The sequence below is a fragment of the Vicia villosa genome, linkage group LG6 (assembly GCF_029867415.1).
Source record: "Vicia villosa cultivar HV-30 ecotype Madison, WI linkage group LG6, Vvil1.0, whole genome shotgun sequence".
NCBI lineage: Eukaryota > Viridiplantae > Streptophyta > Magnoliopsida > Fabales > Fabaceae > Vicia > Vicia villosa.
The window spans coordinates 133,536,872-133,552,417 of NC_081185.1; the positions used below are offsets into that span (position 1 = coordinate 133,536,872).

At 36.6% G+C, this 15,546-nt stretch overlaps 2 protein-coding genes across 2 annotated transcripts; both read right to left on the reverse strand.

The window, feature by feature from the left end:
- Positions 1-3,827: 3,827 nt before the first annotated feature.
- On the reverse strand, positions 3,828-4,488 carry LOC131612433 (probable histone H2B.3). Its single transcript, XM_058884226.1, has one exon. It carries the CDS (start codon positions 4,411-4,413, stop codon positions 3,994-3,996), a length of 420 nt encoding a protein of 139 aa, XP_058740209.1. The 5' UTR covers positions 4,414-4,488; the 3' UTR covers positions 3,828-3,993.
- A 5,884-nt stretch (positions 4,489-10,372) lies between these two features.
- Positions 10,373-12,765, reverse strand: LOC131612434 (uncharacterized). Its single transcript, XM_058884227.1, has 2 exons — positions 12,044-12,765; positions 10,373-10,652 (listed from the first exon to the last, which is right to left on the reverse strand). The coding sequence occupies exons 1-2, from the start codon at positions 12,637-12,639 to the stop codon at positions 10,646-10,648; spliced, it is 603 nt and encodes a 200-aa protein (XP_058740210.1). The 5' UTR covers positions 12,640-12,765; the 3' UTR covers positions 10,373-10,645.
- Positions 12,766-15,546: the final 2,781 nt, after the last annotated feature.

The following is a 15,546-nucleotide window of genomic DNA, read 5'->3' on the forward strand; positions in this document are numbered from 1 at the left end:
TGGACAATACCTAGTACTTGGACATCACCCTATTTAACATCCATAGACACAATAACTTTAGGGACAACGTCAGGGTGCACCATAGATACAACCATATTAAGAAGTAAATTAAAATTTTACATGAAAATAGTCGGGATTTTATTTCCTTAAACAATATGCAACATGATTTGAATATTAAAACTCGCACGCATCCTTTATTTTTCAGGCAACAATATGCAACATGAAGGGGAAACTCATTCTCCTTTGCAAGCGGGGATGGATAGTCAATTTTTAACCCCGACTAGATTTGGGGGCAAGGGAGGGGCTAGTACAGGGAGGCGGGATGAGGCTGATAATGCTTCAACCTCCCACCGTCCTGCCCTGTTATCATGCTTACCTTGAAGTATGTGTTGAGCATCGTCACCTATGTGCTATCAAGAAGTATTTCTTATATTTTGTTGATATAACAATATTTATTGACAAAAGTGAAACTTATATTGATATTGTGTACTTGAAGTACCTCATGGACTTACTCGTTGTTCATGAGTATTCATGGAGAATTATTTGTCTTGCTTAGTTGTACTTATCTTCTCTAGATAAAACTCTTTATATGTGTGTGTGTGTGTGTGTGTGTGCGTGCGTGCGTGTGTGTGTGAAAGGATAATCTCATATGAGAGTGGGAAGAAGAGATAACAACTGTTTCAATAAAATAAATTGTTGAGATTTAATATATCACTTAGATGACTTATATTAATTATTTGCACAAAAAAATCTTTAACTTTATTTTTATTTATTATGTTATAATGTTTGATAATAATTGAAGGATGTTGAATTTTTAAATCAAATGGACAATAGAACATCTAGTAGAGATTTAAGCGCAAAATTATAAACAATAGGAACATAAAAAGATAAGGTTAAAGAAAGTGCTCGCTAAGATTTATACGTATTTGAAGCCCAAATATATATATTTTAAAGCCAAACATACATATATTTTTTTGAAGGCTAAATATATTGAAAAGGAAAAGAATTACGAAAGAACAGTTGACAAAATCAAACCCAATAAAAAAGTAGTGAATGTAAAAAATATAAACCAAGTCTATTTTTGACAAAATCCTTCCTTATCCCTAAAGAAATGGAATAGAAAAGGTGATGGAAGAAGTTGTGAGACCTATGTTGACAAAAAAAACCAGCACCACTATTCTCCTCTCTAAATAGGTGTATTATGTAAAAGTTGATATGTGCAATATAATCCATGTAAGATTTCTAGAGATTGCTTAATTGCCAAGGAACCAATGAATGCTTCGAATAACACTTGCATAACTAAGAGAAAATCCATCACTATCCAAATCATAGACCAACCCTTGTCTTTAACAATATCCATAGTCCTCATGATTGCACAAGATTCGATAAGCATAAAAGAGCTCCAACTAACTTGCTATGCAAAAGCCAAAACAAAATTCTCACTATGTTCACGAAAGATACCACCACAACCTGATGGAAAGAAATCATGATTGTAGGCACCATTACAATTGCACTTGATCCAGTCAAGAATACGCGGCTTCCAAATAACGTCTTTGATCAAAGGATCCCTAAGAGGATGAATGGTAACATTGAAACTTTGATCAATTTAAAATCAGCCATGTCAGAAGAATAGGTTATGGAGGAGTTGTTTCCTACAAGAGAAATTTTAGCAAAAATCTTAGTGTTGAAGTTGTGGATCTTGGGAATCCTATTTTTGAACCTTGACCAGTTTCTAGATTCACATATGACATTGATTAGGAAGGTTATAGTTTCTTTGAGGACTACTGCACATTGCTTGAATTTTCCCCGAATGCATATGTGCCACCGATCATTTAAAGTTATAGGCAAACTAGAGATATTGTTGATTCTACAAAGCTAAACTCAAAGTTGTCTTGCAAACCTGCACTAAAAAAAAAGATACAATGTGTTTTTCATAACACCATTACAAGGCTACACTTAGTGTCTACCAAGCAACCTCTCAACACGAGCTTATCATCTGTGGAAAGTTTGTCAAGCATTAGCCTCCAAACTAGCATAGTTTTTGAGGGAGGAATGTCCACACACAAGATGGCCTTAAAACCATAACATCTTATCACAAATTATGATCAAGTAAATCAACTTGCAGAATCTTTTGGATAAAAGCAACTTATTAAATTTCATAACGGGTATAAATGATGGTACACATGAGTTACATTAAATTACCCGTGACTACATTAATGCAGAAAATAAATTTCATAATTGATAGAAAGGATTACATCTATTTCATTTAAGTGTAACCTAATTGCATCAGTTTCATATTAGTAAGAAAATATTAGGAGTGACAAACAGGCATGTCCGTCTCGTTTAGATTCGTCCCGTAAAAAATAAGGTGGGACGGTCGAGCATAATTGAGGGTGCAGACCTAAAATCTTAAAAGTGAAGGGGGGACATAGTTGAGGATGGAGACCTAAAATCTTACCCTTCTCGCACTAAAAGTGAGGGCGGGACAAGCCGACCCTGTGCGCACTTCACATTTTAAGCCTAAGAGTATAAATTTATGTTAATATTCATCTCCACAAAAACTCGCAAATAAACGGGACAGCGGGGAACACACATTAGAAGGCGCACGTTGAACTCTCGGTCCAACTCACACTAAAGTGTGGTCAAACTCTCGGTCCAACTCACACTAAAGTGTGGTCAAACTGAACATACACAACAGGTCGAACCCATTTTTACCTTCCCTAATTTTTTTATAACCAAACTTGTTAAATTTCATAATTGTATAAGTCAATACACTAAATTTAGTACAATTTCATAATAGTATAACAAAATACAAGGAATGTGTTCTTTCCATTCTATATACAAATCCTATGCTAAATACAAAGTTTTTTTGTTACCACTTTTCTGCATAATTCCAAGTCTTATGCATAATTCCTTTGTCATTTCCAGTAACAGAATATCATATCAATTATTGCCAATGTATTTAAAGGAAGGCGATTTTGCTGTGAATTCAATTGATCGATGTTTAAGAATGATTCGACTATCTGTGTCAACAGGCATAGTATGAACCAGAACAAGAAAGCCTCTACTGTATACAAACTTGTTAGTCAACGGTCACTTTATCTTTATCTACCAATATTTTCATTTCGTTTTAACACTAGCAATTTGACATGAATTCGCCTATCAGACGTGGAAAGATTGTGGCAACCGAAGTGTGCAAAAATACATATATGACACCATAATTAACAAGAGACAAACGATTCACTTTGTAATTTCTATTCTAAAATCACCACAATATAACTCCAGACAATAGTGTAGTAACAACCATATCATACCATTGCACTTATCAAGTAATATTAATAGAGAAAACAACTTAGCTTATTGTCAGATAAATCTGAACTTCTCTTCCGTAAAACTGTTACAAAGTTAATTTGAAATTGAGAAAAAAACAGAAGCTAATTGCAATAAAACAATAAAATAAACAGATGCATGAGAAAAACAGCTGTAAGTAACACAATTCTAATGCTTCCCAGCAAATTCTCAGAAAAAAGAAAGAGACAACATATGCACTTTCTAGCTACTTTCTTAAGATCACAATTATCACATTAAAATAGACCTATGAGACAAGTTAACAAGAATCAATTGAAATAGATACTTTGACATAAATCAAATAATAGAAAAGAAACAACAAATCAGTCATTAGAAAATAAGTAACAACTAACAATAATTAACAATATTCTGGCATTGCAACTATCAATTGAAGGAGCTTTGGATGTTTTTTTTAATTTCCTTCATACATATTATTTGTCAGAGTAGAAAATTCCTGGAAATTTTAACATTAGAGCAAGAATAAAATTCTGAAAATCCATAGATAAAGAAAAGATTCATATTTTCATTAATATTCAAATCAACATCTGTAAATCTACAATCTTCTTTATAAAAGAAAACAAAAGACCAATTTATGAAAATCTAAAACCCTAAATCAAAGAGAAAGGGGAAAAATCAGAGAAACAATTAAGAACTGGTGAATTTGGTAACGGCCTTGGTACCCTCAGAAACAGCATGTTTAGCCAACTCTCCAGGAAGAACCAATCTAACAGCGGTTTGAATTTCCCGAGAAGTAATCGTCGGCTTCTTGTTGTACCGAGCCAAACGAGACGATTCTTGAGCGAGTTTCTCAAAGATATCGTTGATGAAACTGTTCATGATCCCCATAGCCTTGCTTGAGACACCGATATCGGGATGAACCTGCTTCAAAACCTTGAAGATGTAGATCTTGTAGGTCTCGACGCTCTTCTTGGTTCTCTTTTTCTTCTTGTCGGATGCTCCTTCTTTTGAGATCTTCTTCTCGGCCTTTGGTTTCTTCTCGGCCGGGGATTTCTCGGCGGCGGGTTTCTTCTCCGCTGGTTTCTTCTCTGCCTTTGTGGGAGCCATTGATGGTGTTGGTTGGTAGGAAATTGGGTTGGTTTGGAAGCGAGAGAGATGAAGTGATGAATGATTTGTGGGGAATGAGGAGAATGGATTTATAGGGTTGTGAAAGGGGTTTTGATTGGAAGGAGTGATATGGCGCGGATCGATGACGTGGAGTTTTATGTTTCGTTGATTGGGATTTGTTTGATTAACGGTGGTAATTGCACCTTTTTCTTTTTGAAGGATTTATTATACGGATAACGGGACCTATGTGTTTGCAAACTTACTTGGATTGGGTAAGCTGTTAAGCTATATATTTCGAAGGCACCTCTCATATATATTTTTTTTTAATAATCAATTTGTATCTAGCGGGTTTCGAACTTGAGACCTTGAGAGGAGCACACTCTCATGACCCAAGCATTTCACCGCTAAACCACACACACGCACACTCTCATAGTTAAAATTAAAAATTTCGATAAAATGTCTGATAATTTAATAAAAAATCAGATAGTGTATATAAAATTCGATGCACCGGGTATTTTAAAATGTTCGGAATTTTTGCTTAGTGTCATATTTTAAAAAAATTCAGAAGCAAACGGATATTTAGTCCATGTGTAAAAAATCTAATAGTTATAAAAGAGTGAAAAATTGAATGGCTAAGATTTTGCCGACACTTTTATACAGTTGTGATTGCATTGAACCGTTTTGTGTGGTTTAGAATAAATTCAAAGTTGCATAAATAGGGGTCATGTGTTATTGTTAAAAATAACATCTTACAATGCCTATTCCTACGTTTTTGTCTAAGACAAAAGTATACTTCAACGGGGCAAAATCTTCAGTAGAGTTTCGACTCACCAAAGAGGATAATCCTCCTTCGTCAAAAGATGAAGACATTAATGAAGATAAAGAGGGAAGATTACATAAGGATGAAAAATAAGAGACCTCAAGATTGGACAATCGCAAAGATCATCAGTTGGATCAAATTCTAGGAGACATCAAAAGAGGTGTAAGTACTAGATCACGTGTTAATAGTTTCTATAAGTACTCTGTTTTCATTTCTCAGATTGAAACTAAATCGATATTTGATGCTTTACTTGATGAGGGATGGTTACTTGCTATGAATGAATAGCTTATCCAATTTAAACGTAATGACGTTTGGGAATTCGTTTCACGTCTAGTTGATAAAGCTATCATTGGCGGCCCTATATGAGTATTTAGGAACAAGATGGATGAAAATGGCATAATTACTATAAATAAAGCAAGATTAGTGGCAAAAGGATATAATCAAATTGAAGGAATAGACTACAAGGAGACTAATGCCTAGATTTTAACCTTTACCAAATGGATGTTAAATTAGCTTTTCTTAATGACCATATAAACGAAGATGTGTATGTTGTTGGAGGCAACTCGAGGAGGTCGAGGGAGCATTTTACTTGAGCAACACCTTTGTGAGAGACACACCACATCTCCACCTAAAACCTCAAGGTGATAGGTGAGTGGGTTCTCCCACTTATATATGCTCAAGTCACCACATGCATTTCCAATGTGGGACTATTATCCACACTCACACTTAATTCTCAACATATGTCTCATAACCTCAGGGTTTTAAGGATCATGATAATCCTAACTATGTTTTTAAATTGAAAAAAAAACATTTATGATCTCAAACAAGCTCCTTGGTATGAGTGATTAAGCGGATTTTTATTCAAATAAGGATTCAATTATGGTAAATTCGACATAACTTTTTTATTAGATGCAAAATAAAGCATATTTTTTTAGTTCAAATATATGCAGATGATATTATATTCGGTTATACTAATGAATCTCTTTGTCGAGAGTTTGCAAGTTTAATGTAAGAAGAATTTGAGATGTCTCTTATGGGTTAGCTGACATATTTCTTACGATTGCAAATCAAGTTAGTCGAAGAAGACACTTTCATAAGTCAAACAAAATACTGCTTAAAGCTTCTCAAGAAGTTTGATATGAAAGACTCGAAAAGTATCTCAACACCTATGACATCTAATGTGCTTATTGGCAAAGACTGGAAAGGAGTGAACTTCGACATTACCAGGTATAAAGGTATAATCTGATCCTTATTCTATTTAACGGCAAGTAGGCCAAATATCGTGTTTAGCATGTGCATGTGTCCTGGATATCAAGCATAACCTAAGGAATCAAACTTTAAGATCGTAAAACATAATGCGAGGTATCTTAACATAACCTCCCAACATGGTTTTTGGTATCCTAAAGGTAGTGCTTGTAGTCTAGTTGATTTTTCTAATTCTGATTTCACGGGATGCAAGTCAGATAGGAAAAGCACTAATGGTACATGTCACTTATTTGGAAGTTATTTAGTTTCTTGGCACATCAAGAAGCAATATAATGTTGCTCTTTCTACCGCCGAGGCTGAATGCGTAGAAACTGGTAGTTGTTGTGCACAAATATTATGGCTAAAATAACAATTGCTAGATTATGATTTAAAACTTGGTTGTATTCTGATTAAGTGTGATAGTACTAGTGCAATAAACCTCACTAAGAATTCAATACTCCATTCACAAACTAAATACATTCAGATCCGACACCATTTTCTTAGAATGCTTATTAGACCATGTGAAGAAATCTCCAAAGCTGTCCATTTCAAACAGTTCAATTTTATTCATCATGTTGAGTAAATCAATGTATTCATTTTCACTCACCAGTTCACCCCCAATCCTGTCCCGACCTTTAGCTACATTATTAAAGTCTCCAATGACACACCAAGGCCCAACTTGAGTATCATTGATTTTCTCAATGTTCTTCCACAAGGCCTTCATTCTCTCTAGTTGGGTATGAGCATATACTACAGTTAACCAGTATTGGAATTCACCAGTTATAGCGTATACACCACAATGAATATGTTGGCTAGAGAGATTAAAAAGCTTCAAATCAACCTTAGTATCATCCCAGTTGATCCAGATTCTGCCATTAAGGTGAGCAGTAAAATTATCCAGCCAGCAACTTGTCATCCTAAGCTTGTCTCTAACCTTGGTAGTGTTGTTCTCTTTACTCTAGTTTCAATTAAAATGCAAATGGTAGGTCTAAGATGTAAGAGATGGGAGTTAATCTCTTTAATCTTTCCTACTTTATTTAACCCCCTTATGTTCCAAGATACTATTATGATCCCCTATCTATGGCTACTAGAGGCTCTTTCAAATCCTCTAGTACCTCAAAACCATTAATACAATGAATTCCAAATGAATTACCTGTTAAAACAGTGGACTTTCCTCTATCTCTACTCAATTTGGTGCTAAAGGTCCAAACTACTCCATCATTAGTCGCATTTATGTTGTTACTAACTCCTTTAGGAGTAGTAATAATCTCCACCGAAGTCCCTGTAAGTTCTATATGTTGCTTTGCCTCAGGTATTTCAGTCTTAGCTTTAGGTTGCCATTGTTTCCTCTTGCTTTTGATCTCAGATTATGTCCCACAACTTGGCATTTATCACAGTATCTAGGTCTCCTTCGTATTCAACCTTTTGAGTCACTGTGTTTCCTTATTTGTCCTTAAGATCTATCTCATCAAGAAGCTTTTGAGTAATGTCTACCTACACCAATATCCTCACATATGAAACTCGTAATTTGCTGGCAATACATTCATTCAATCACCAAGGGGGCACCAAAGGCGCTTGCTATCTTACTCAAGTTTGATTCTCCCCAGAAGTGGAGAGGAAGCATCAATAATTTAATCCAGATGGGGAGAGTTCTGAGTATATCCTTCTTGAGGTCGAATCCTGGTCTCCATTCCTTCATAAGCATTGGAATTCCTCTTATGATGTAGGGGCTTTTCATCATCACATCGTCCTTATCATCACTAGTGTTGAACCTTGGGATGAAGTATCCTTCATCATGAAAGTACATATATGGCAGTTGTATGAAGTTCCAAGTCTTCATCATGTAGTTCTTAACTGTATGTATACTCAAATCTTCACCAAGAACATACATGATTAGAGAATTTCTCCATAATTGCATCTCCAAATCCGCGTCGTCTTCGTCGATTTCGATTTCCATTCTTCCGTTAATCACAGTAAAAGGTACATATTTCATCACCAATCCCTTCGCAGGATTGCGATTTTCGTTGAGGATTTCCACCCATAGTTTTCGCTCCGCAATCGTCTCCTCTGATTTGTCGATTTGTTCGTCTTTTAGGGTTTCGTCAGGGTTTTCTCCATCGTTACCACTATCACCTTTGGTACTTTCAGTTGCAAAATCGCTTGTCTTCACAATCTATATCTTCGGTTAGGGCTCCAGAGACAATGAGTCGTCGGCATCGAAGGCACCGGAGTTTTCGGTGGCCGCCCTCAATTCCGTTTTTTCGCCAGAGAGAGAGTCATTTATCAGTTCTTTCAGTTATTAAAAGAACTAAAATCACCAAAATCATAGCACAAATTCCTGCACTTTCTCTACCATTGCACCACCCCACCACTTCTTTTACACTTTGATTGTAACATATGAAAAATAGAGAAAAGGGACTAAATTGATGCAGACCACACCATTTATCTTCTCCTCAACTGAAGAAAAAAAAAAGTTAGAATACCTCTAATTACTATTTTTTTTTTCTTTCTAATTTGTCCTTCAATTTCACTTCGTTGATGTAGTGTAATATATTACAATTTTCTTTAACATTGCAATATGCACGTTTTGTATTTGGTTGATATACATTACAAAATCATTTTACATTGCAATTTGCACTTGATTTAGATAACTCTTGTTTTAGGATCAGATAACTCCATATTTGCACTTGATTCATATAATAAAATGCTTTCCATTTTTTTATATATTGCAATATGCACGTTTTATAATTTATTTTTCAAGAATTGGTTTTTAAATTAAAAACAAGGCTCATGCCCGCAAAAGCCTGCAAAAAAAAAACGGAGCGGGGCGGAACGGACACATTAAAAGGAGTGGGCCTAGAACCTTGTCGCGCCCCGCAAAAAAGTGCGTGTAAAACGGGCTTTCTTTGCGCGCCGGACCCGTTTAGCCACACATAGGTGATTAATTCACTGTATTTAATAAGCATCTAGTAGTTAAAGGTTGCATTGTTGTGAAAACTGTTTTGACAAGGTATTATAATAGTTATAGTTCTCATACTGATGAACAGTAGCCAAGATTCAAACCTCTACCAAATGATTAAAAGACACTAGCATCTATTACTCTTAACACACTATGTTGTTGAGGAGACTACAAGGAAAATTAGTAGTGCACAATTTGTTCAGCTGGATCAAAATAATTCACCACATTTATAGTTTATCTTCACCAGTTTGTTTTATGCACCTCAAGCACTGTCATGTAGTACCCATAGTCATAGTCAAAGACTGAGATGCAATATGAGAACCATCATGTTGTACCCATAGTAGCTTAACAATATAGTACCATGTCCGACAAGCCACATAAGGTCAACAAAAAGGAATTGCAACGTGGATGAAGGGAACATTAGCACACCAATGTGTTTAAGACAATACAAGTAAAATCGAATTTGTAGAAACGACCAAAATAATGGGACCGAGGAGTTATTGTTGTAGGTAATTTTTCTGTTGAGTTGGAAGGGTGGGGCGGATGAACTGTTGGAGGTGTTATTGTATTGGATTGTCAAAATTACTTCAAAGTTGTCGAGGGCTACAATGTGATTGTGTAAGGATGAGAGTGAAATAAGACTGTTGTTTTCCAGGATGAAGAAAAAAAGTTTGAGACACAGAAACAAAAGGTAGTGGAAGAGAAGAGAAGGGATGCAAAGGAGGGGGAATAGGTCGGCCGATGAAATGGGATACAGAGAGGGTGGCGAACATACATGGAAGGTCAACCTAGAGATCTAATACAACAGCTTAATCCAACTGTGATGTACAAAACGTATCTTACTGTTACACATCATTAGACACAACCTATTGTTAAAAAATTCTTCATAAAATTGCTAGAGGAAAGTAACAAATGGCTAAATATAATCATAATAATGGACCAAATATAAAATGTCATATTATTACTTCTCCAAGCAAAGATAATGAGTTATTAAAAAAACCATGTCTGGTATCGAAAAATAAAAAAACCATGTCTTGCATCCTTTACAAGTATGATTTGAAAGCTTAAACAGGCATACAATGCAAGCTCATTCTTGAGATTTATACTGGGAAAATGGGAAAACAATCTCTGCTTCACAAAGGGAATGAGATGATGGCAACGACCTCTGCCTTCGATCCTTTGAACTTGAAATTCCAATTACGAAATTCTTAAAGCCTGCAAATTCTCCAAAGAACATATGAGAAATCAAACATAATACGTTCAAGTCTATGGTAAAGTTGCACTCAATGCAATAAAACAGGCAATAGAAATGCTCAAAAGCAAATTAAACATTTCTCACATGATAAATCACAGTATAGCACAACCATACAGTCCAACATGAAAAACATCACGGCCAATGAAAAAAGAAAGTTGCTAGATCCCAGACTTTGAGGTCATGGCAAACCACGGTAGCAAACCTCGGTCACATGAAAAGCCATTGAGAGAATATCCCTCTCAGCCATGCAGTTCATGCACAATTTTGCCATAGTTGAAAAATAAAGATGCAGCACAATCATTGCAGTTACTGAATTGGGACTATTGGATGAGATCAATTGACCCACATACCAATATCAACAAACCAAATTCTAAACACAATCTTAAATTACCAAAATCCATGGTTTCCGACAAGAATAAAGACACCTTAGATTTTATACAATCACAATTTCAGTAGTTGTAGATATAGGTTATTGGATGAAGATTGGATGACTTGCATTCCAAATTGTATTTTTAATTTAAAACAGATTTGGGGAATTTAACATAGACCAATCTTCATCCAACAATAAGGGATCCATTAACACAACATCATAAGGGTTTGGCAATTGGAGATTTGCTGCAACAAAAAACCAATGCATTCACTACTGCTCGATGAAGTCTCTATTAAATTGGAGCCTACATGAAGACCAAATAAAGAGCTCGAAACCCGATTTTCATCTAAAAGCTCCAATTCGCCAACTGGGGTGACTGTCATTTATTATTTACATAAAATGAGGCTCTCCGTGGTCACAGCCTGACTTTGGGAACCCCATTTGTGCCTACCGTCGAAGCATCACAAACCCTAAACACAAAAGATCCAACTTCCTAACAGCTGAATTAATGCACAATGAAAGGAAGTTGCTAGAACCCAAATTTTGAGTCATAGCCAACCTAGCTAGTACATGTGGGAGGCTATTGGGTGAATCTCCCTCTTAGCTATGCAGATGAGGCACAAACTTGATATATTTGTAAAAATGATGCAATCATTGCAAATAGCAAATGGGAACTACAGAATGAAGACCTAATGACTCACAATCCAATATCTGCAACCAGATTCAAAACACAGACTTAATATGTGAGGCTCTAAAGTCTTCATCCAATTCACAATCCAATGATTGATTTTGACTATAACAAAGTTACCAAAATCCATGGCTTCCGACATTAACACAAAGCATATGGCATGTGAGTTTAGAAAATAAAAACAACTGAATACATACATACCAGTGAACGTTAACACGCCAAAATAATCAAACCAAAACAGACAAACAAATTTCACAAGATAGCAACAAAACAAAAGAAACAGAATTGAGCACCTGGGAGCAGCAGAATCAATGTTGAGATTGCGATGAAGAATCCTGCCAGGGGAAGGATTAACAGCACCATCAAACAAGTCCTTCAAACCCTTGTCAGCCGCTGCATCTACTGGAGGTGGTGTAGTAGGACGCTCCCCAGGCACAACCCTCTGAAAGTAGTTCCCATAGATATACTCAAGAGAAAACTGATGCTCCTCGGTATACCTCGGAATGTGACCATGCCATTCCCACACAACATACTCACCTTCTTCTTCGTCCACATGAAACCCAACAGCTATGCTACTTTCACGAATCATTACCGTTTCACCGGAATTAGGCTTCAGCGTATGCGATTTCCCATTGAGAATCCGGTAAACAACTTCAGCTTCAATCCGAGATTCTTCTTCGTAGATTTCGCGTATTCTGTCGTCTTGGTATGGACGGTGCTTGTCGTCTTCATTTTCGTATTCAAGTTCTTCTTCTTCGTCGGAAATGAAATCCTCGTCGGTAAGTTGGTTGTCGGAATCATGAACCTGAAGCCTGCCGATTAGGTGGCGGAGGAACATGGTGTCGAGGCGGTTGACGGGGGAGGAAGAGTTGTTCGGAGGGGAGCTCATGGTGTTCGACGAAAGTTCTCACTGAAAATGATTGAAAGGGTTTTGACGAAAACGGGTTTTATAGGGTTTAAGAAATGAAACTCAATCTAGATATTTTGCAACTGCCACATTTTTTTATTGTTTAAATTTACGGAAAATGATTTCTTTTAGAAAGATATATCACAAATCTTTCATATATGTATATTTCAATTCAATTTAAAGTAATTATAAATTAAGTTCAATGTTTATTATGAGGTTCGCTGAATTTGTTTGTTTCTAGAATATATTATATTTCTTTTTGTCAATAATTTATATGGGGAATTCTAATTTATACTTTTCCTTATTCGATTTTTTTTCAATGTTGTTCAATCTTTTGAATTTGAGCATCCTATCAACAAAAATATCCAGCCACGTCTCGGCATCTACGATATGATGAAGTGTCCATTTCGGTGATGTAGGTGGTATAAGGCATTCCGGTTTCAAGTAAACTTGCACAAAGTGACTCGTTTTAGAAAGCCATCCAATACACATGATGCAATCATTTGAATTTGTAGGCGGTGCGATGCGGAGTGGGAAAAAGCTTTCCAGAAAATCATAACGCGTCAAGTCAATGCACACCATATCATATGCGCATGCAATAAGATGTCTCATATCATGGAATCTCATCCATTTAGACACTGGTGCGTAAGCACCCATCCAAGGAACAGGAGTTTCGTTAACCGCTTCAAATTTAATGTCATCTCCATATAACCGCGTGTACGCTTCTTTATGCGTTTTCAACTCTTGGAGGAGTTCATGACGGACCAACATATGGCTCTCCTTTCCATTACCAAACAACGCCGAAACGGTTCGGTAACTGCAATTATCGTCCCCCACAACATCTACGATCCGCTCGATGTAAGGGTGCATAAAAACAAGCATCTCTTTGATGGATGAAATTTTTTGTAGAATAGGCATCTCTTCAATGATTGGAATTTTTAGTGGAATAGGTGTCGGAGGCGGTTTGCTTATGCGAGCTCCTTTGTTTGAACTTTTTTGAGATTTTTGAGATTTAGGAGTCGGCGAGTCAGGAAAAAGTTTATCGACATGCTCACAATAAGAAGGAGACCGTGAAGTCGAGTTACCATTCGGTGTAGGCTTCAATTTCTTCGGAGCACCCTTTGTCTTAACCGGTTAAGAAGGCAGTTTCATGTCGGTTGTTTCGGGATATCCAATCTTTCGCAATTGTTCTTTGATATAGAGTTTCATGTTGTCACCGGTCTTCGAAAACCTCTCTTGTATCGCTTCCAATTCGGAAGTAATAGAGATATTCGATTTTTCTCCTTTGATGTAACCATCATCACCAAAACTAAGTCTTTTCCAATGAGGGGTAACTTCGTCCATTCTTATTGGATCACCTAGTCTCACTTTTTTAGCATTAACACAAGCACACGGGAGACCATACGTTCAAGTAATAGTGTAACCACACTTTACACTATCGAAATCGACAGATTCGCCTTGTTTGGCCTCGTGAAAAATAAAGTTTAACCCGACCCAAGACACATTGTCGATCAATTGAGAATAAAGAATGTTGTCCCTAAATCGATGTTCCAACACCGTAATGCTCAGACCAAATGTGGTTTGTATCTCATTATGTTGGTTTTTGATCATGAGATTTACGGTGTCCCAATCTCGACACAAGTCACTCTTGCTATTAGCCAACCAATTTTTCAAACTAGCATGTGCCGATTCAACTCTATTGGTGGTTGTATTCCCAAGGTGTCAGACATTATCAGTCCACGCACACAAAATTCTCCTTCACCTTATTAAGAATGGTGCTTTCAACATATTTCAATAAATCCATATACTTTTAACACACTTTTCAAAATTGAATGACGGAATCGGCGTATAATTCTTTTGTCGAAGAATTTGCAATACGAGTCCATGCATCAATTATTTATTCAACAATCACATCGGGCTTCACCGATTTTCCACCTTCGGTATCTACTTATTTCCTCCCCACCGCCGGTTTAACCTTACTTCTCACATTACATGTTATGTGATATTGACAAAGTAATGCATTAGAAGAAGGAAATACCTTTGCCACCGCATTCATCAAAGAGGTATCGCAATCCGTAACAATCACCTTAGGCATCTCGACTTGTTTTTTCAAAAGTGACCGACACACCTCTAATGCCCACCTAAAATTATCCTCTTTTCAAACTCCAAAAAATTAAAACCAACGGTGTATGTCTTCTTGGTGGATGTAACACCGACCATCTCAAATAATGGAAGTCGATGCTTGTTGGTCTTGTAGGTAGAATTGAGAAGGAGCACTGTCAGGAAAGTGTTGAACAACTCTATCAAATCCGGATGAGTACAAATAATATCTCGGACCGTAACCCGTCGTCGTAAGTTCTGTACGCGACACATATTTGTTATCATTCAACATCTTCAACAATTGTTGCATCTCACTTCTATCTCCCCTAATCGCCTTATTATTGCGGTACCGGATGTTATGCACTTGCCTTATATTTGATACATTGTCGGGTTCCTTCCGTTTCAATGTGGCAAGTATATTTTTGGTTGGACAAGATTCAAGGACATGTCAGTAATACATGTCTTCTCTTCCGGATTGAGCGGACACAAACTAGGATGACCTTGTAAGTTTCCGCACATGTCATGGTTATGCAAACCACAAATAACACTAAATCTCCACTTCTTGCTAGCCACCATGTAACCACGAATTTTAAACGGACACTCACATTTTCTAGTACCCATGTCGTCTCTTTTAAATTTCCTTAGAGTAAGATGGTATTTCCCGCTTCTTTCGCACAACATTGTTACGAAATCTTTTCTTCTTGCCGTATCATTATCCGATCTTCCTATTACTGCACCAAAACCAAGGTCAGTTGCATTCCTACGAATCATTGCGAGCATGCTTTCCCG